The sequence below is a fragment of the Asparagus officinalis genome, chromosome 10 (genome assembly GCF_001876935.1).
Source record: "Asparagus officinalis chromosome 10, Aspof.V1, whole genome shotgun sequence".
Taxonomy (NCBI): Eukaryota; Viridiplantae; Streptophyta; class Magnoliopsida; order Asparagales; family Asparagaceae; genus Asparagus; species Asparagus officinalis.
The window spans coordinates 137,428-142,503 of NC_033803.1; the positions used below are offsets into that span (position 1 = coordinate 137,428).

General features: G+C 39.6%; 2 protein-coding genes across 3 annotated transcripts in view; both read right to left on the reverse strand.

Annotated features, from left to right (window-relative positions):
* Positions 1 to 1,861, reverse strand: part of LOC109825248 (GDSL esterase/lipase At1g71691-like) — a 2,265-nt gene extending 404 nt beyond the window's left edge. Inside the window, exons 1-4 of the mRNA XM_020392058.1 lie at positions 1,437 to 1,861; positions 927 to 1,054; positions 598 to 834; positions 142 to 394 (exon numbers count right to left, since the gene is read on the reverse strand). Of these exons, the coding sequence (XP_020247647.1) occupies positions 142 to 394; positions 598 to 834; positions 927 to 1,054; positions 1,437 to 1,671 (853 nt within the window). The 5' untranslated portion in view covers positions 1,672 to 1,861. The remainder of the gene's footprint in view (positions 1 to 141; positions 395 to 597; positions 835 to 926; positions 1,055 to 1,436) is intronic.
* Positions 4,063 to 5,076, reverse strand: part of LOC109826155 (probable trehalose-phosphate phosphatase F) — a 17,530-nt gene continuing 16,516 nt past the window's right edge. For both annotated transcript variants that reach the window (XM_020393142.1, XM_020393140.1), the window contains exon 13: positions 4,063 to 4,241. The gene's annotated coding sequence lies outside the window, so the exon portion shown is untranslated. The remainder of the gene's footprint in view (positions 4,242 to 5,076) is intronic.

Sequence of the window (5,076 nt, forward strand, 5' to 3'; positions counted from 1 at the left end):
AAAAAACGAACCATTGCTTAATTAGTTAATGATACCAATCAGTACCTAATAAAAATAAATCATACAATAAAAAGTTTCCACGTTCAGTCCTGGCCGGGGGGAAATAAATAAGGTTTAGAAAAAAAAAAAAAGAGTACGTACCATAGCTTGAATAATTAGTGATAACGTCTAAGGTTGAAGAATATGTATCCCAGTAGAGGAAGTACGAGCCATCGAGATCAATATTCAACTGGTCGAGCATTGCCTTGAGTTTGGAGTTGAAGACTGATGCCAAGTGGTTTGTTGACTCAACACATGACGACGTATTCCCCGAGTTCCCTATCTGCTCCGGGATGCACCCAAGCGGTCCGAGGCCAGTGATTAAAAATTTCCTCCCTCCTAAATTATACAAATCCTGAAATAAACACAACTTAAATTTTTTTTATAATAATATTTATAGGAAAAGATACCCTTTAATTGGGTTTACTAATCAATGTTTTTCCATAAGAAACAGAGCAGTTCGGAATAGTAGCCACGCTGTACGTTTACCTTGAGTTGCCTGTTGAAATGATGCAGGAGTAGGTCAGGTTCGGAATAGTAGCCACGCTGTACGTTTACCTTGAGTTGCCTGTTGAAATGATGCAGGAGTAGGTCAGCAAAAGTTTCAGGCGTGTATTTCTTAGGTTTATTAGAGAGAGGGAGCAGGTAGTTGTTGAGATAGTCATTGTTGCCAACACAAACAAAGTACAGAGAATTCTTGAGGTAATCTCCAACATCTCCTCCCAGGAGAGAGTTTAATTCTTCCAACGTCTTCCCAAAATTTTGGATTTGTTCGTCCAGCGGGAATAATTGTCCCTGTTAACAACACAGCACAACGCACGAATGAATTTTCATCGGATAGCATGATTAAAGGGAGAATTTAACAGACATAAACTCCCCTTACGTACAAATAGAGTTCCTGTTTCATTAAGAATTCCAGACGCAGCGGATGCATAATTTACTCCTTGCAATATTTTCGAACCCACTGTGTTTGGATTATTATATGGAGGGATGAGCGGTAGTCCCATGCGAAAGCCTGCAAGAAGAACTTTTATGTTAGCAAATTAATTTGTTCCCTTTTTTTTTTATTATTATTTTTTATTTTCAAATTGACCGTTGATTATCTTTCATATAATTAATTCATAACTAAATTAATAATATACAAAAAGAGGCACAGGTATGGACATAAGCAACTCGTGCAGTTCATGTAAATTGGTATGTTATTTTGCTCTGCTCTGCTCTCCGCTACGCTCAGAGGCTACACTTTTGAGAAAACTAGTAAAAACGACTTGACTCCATATGTGGGCGCCGGAGCTCTAACAACGGAGCAGGAAAATCACATATCGTTGGTCCTTAAACTCACCAAGTCAATATATACGCTACTATTATATTATTTTGAGCATCGATTAAGTCCTTACCCAAGTGATCTGCAACGGTACCGCCATTACAAAACCTCCCCGTGACTCCTTCAGGGAAATCAACGCCGTTAGGTTTGTAGTTAGCCTTTGCTAATGTTGTCAGGTTGTTGTTGTTCCCCGGATCCACCAACGAGTCCCCAAACACGAACATGGCCGGAACCTCAGCTCCACCGATCACCGAGCTCATCAAGCTCATCGCCAACAACAACCAGATCCATCCTCCTACTTTGCGCATCCTTATAAAAATCTTGAGTTACTTGCCAATGGCCGATGAGTATGCATGCATTTAAATACGAAGATGTACGTAGATGTTGATATAGACTTGTGCGGTAAACAATTGGGCGCAGGTTGCGGTCCGTGGAAGCACAGGAGCGTTAACAGAGCCAACAACGATATGGTCAGTGTTCCCATTAGATTTTTATGGAGACACTCCGTGGGAAGTTGAAGTGTGTGGAAAACTATTGCATATTTTGGCTGAATTTGTCACTTCTGGGTGTCGATGGAGACATTCGATCGATCGTGAGCTAAAAATCTCAGTTGCACAGGGGGTATCTGTTTGGTAATTGCGTGTTGCCACCCGAGACTGAGAGCTGAGGACTGATTCTTACCATATATCTAACATGCATCCTGTACTGTCGGCTAAATTTTTGTCCTACAGTTTACATTACTGATGATTGAAAAGCTTCCCAGCCAAACATTCCTTTCCCATACAAACTTTCTTGCAGAACTTTTTTTCTCTAAATATTAAAGAAACGGCTAAATACTCATATTGGTATTTTAATTTCATCCCATTTACCAAGAAGGTATTTTAATTAGGCAAACCTACTTTAAGGCATTTTAATTGATTCAACTTACCAACAATGCCATTTTTCTCGTCAGCGACCAGTTTTCCGGCGAGAGCTCGTCACGTGCGTGATACGTGATGACTTAAACTATTTTTTAGCTGCTAATGTGGCATGAATCTATCCTATTTTGGGTGAATTTGGATTTTAGAGGGTTAATTCCCGCCTTTAAACACTGCCACATCAGAAAATTCGTGCTACATCAGCAGCTAAAAACAGTTTAAGTCATCACGTGCCACGTACGTAACGAGCTCGCACCGTAAAACTGGTCGCCGACGAGAAAAAGGACCTTGTTGGTAAGTTAAATCAATTAAAATGCCTTAAAGTAGGTTTGCCTAATTAAAATACCTTCTTGGTAAATGGGGTGGAATTAAAATACTAATATGGGTATTTAGCCTTAAAGAAACATTCTTTTATATGTCACATTTTCCTTCATACTATTAGTAATAGTACGAAGGAAAATGTGAACTTAACATGCTTTAAAGGTGTACATCTGATTACTACATTTTTAGACTATAAAATAAGCAGAATATGACTTCTTGAATGTACATATATATGCAATAATAATCGAGAAAAATATTTGGGGAAAAAAAATCTTCATAATATGTGAAGAGTGGGATTTCAATTAGAAGCAACGCTATCAAGCATCATATACCTAATTTTGGGCCCGAGATAACTTTTTATTAGGAACGCCAGCTAATTTAGGGAGGTTAATACTCGAGATGATGGATGGATGGATGTATTTGTGCCAAAATTATTTTTCCTTGTAGGGAGAGAACAAAGAATTAATGCTAGATGGTTGGTTGAATAACCTAATAATTAATTTGGCAGTATTTTAAACACGTAGCGAGCTCGTGTTGTGTAACTTTAGGCATGCGTAAATAGTCCACAACTGGATAGTTATATGTGAACAAAAGATAGAGCAGTAATTTGGCTTGAAAACTAAACATGGAATCCCTTAAACTGGCATTAATTACAACCCCCAAGCGATTGGGTTTTTGTTGAGTCTGTCTCAGGTTTATTATAGTTGATACTATTGGATAGTTGGCCTTTTTTTTAAAATAAATAAATAAATAAATTAGCAGGTATTTCAGATAGATTGGTTCTGAATTTGTAAGACCCAAACCTTACTACGTTGGGCTTGGATCTTCAACGGAATAGCATCATAGATTCCACAGTTTGCCAAGGACATGGGCAAAAGGGTCCACGACTCCGCACCACAACATTCCCAGTTGCATGGGGTGCATGTTTGTACATTACTTGCATGTTTATGTACGTGGTGTATAGCTATACCGGTCTGCATGTTTGTATGCACACATGCATATATGCATCTTCCGTATGAAAACAAATACAAACGTATGGGTACCAACTACTAGTTACCATTATACTTTTCGAGTTACGGAGAAATAACAGAAAATCGATCATACCTCTGTACAGTTGCATAATTTGTTCACATATATTTAGTGCCGCGTGTAATTTATAGTGGGATTGACCACTTGCAGCATAATACTGTCAGCATAGGTAAATAAATGTGTAAAAACTGATGAAAAATATGAGTAAATGTGAGTAGAGCTGGATAAGGTACTGAATAAAATTTACAAAAGGAGGTGCAAGAAAACAAGAACAAAACTATAACAAGCCGGAAAGCACTGAGACACACAACGTAGAATAACGCAGAGATATTCCACAATGTTAAATAAGGCTCAGGTTTTAATTTTTTTCCTCATTCCATGCAAGATACCTGACAACAGTGCCAAATAGATCTCAGAATGATACCAACAGAAGAAACCAAAAGACAATATTGCATTCATAAATCAATAAATATGATCCAACAAATTGAAGAACAAGGCCACAACTTCAAAATCTGACCCAAATAAACCAATGCTGATTTATTTGTTAGACCTTCCAAACTAAAAATTCAAAAAAGAAAATTAAGTGACTCCTGTTATCTACATGTATGTGCCAATTGTTGAGAATCTGAGATGTCGTTTTTGGCTCAGAAACCTGCTTGAGTCAGTCACTGTTTTCCTCTCTAGTGCACCACCAAAGACCAACTGGGAGCTCGCCGATCTCCTTCCCCAGTCACTCACAAAGGGGATCGCACAAAGGGGTTGAGAGCACAAAGCTCACAGGAGCACAAAGTCGCAGAAAGGGGGAGATCGCACACAGCAGAGGGAAGTTCAAGCTCAGATCTTCACCTCACCACCTCTACTTCCTCTTCATCCCTCTCCCAAGCTACTACCAACCCATTACCCATATATAGGGATGGGGGCAGCCGACAAGGGAGAGGAGCTAGGGAAGAAAACGAAGGAGGGAGCCGACCTAGGGATGAAATCACAGCGGCGGCCATCAAATCCAGAGATCGCGAAGACTTCCAGAGATCGCGAAGACTTAGGAGGAGGTGAGAACCATCGGGTAGGTGAGGGAAAATAGAGGGGCTAGGGCACAAGTGGGGGAGCTGGGCATTTAGTGGAATGGGCCAACTTATTGGGCCAACAAAACAACCAACAATCTCCACCTTTGGCCCAAGGTAGTGCACATAGGAAAAACACGGAACTGCAGGACTCATCATCGCCAAATTATTACTTGTATAATCACAAAGAAGATACAAGCAATGGTAGAGAATACACAAAGTAAACTCTAGATCACAAAGATCGGGGTAAGATCACCAAGCATACCAAGCCCACAAAGGACCGAACTCTACCAAACGGTCATCGAGTTCAAAGAGAAAAATCACAAAGCTACTAACAAGCACAAAGCAAGTTAATAGGCCACAAAGGCAACACACAAAGCAAAAG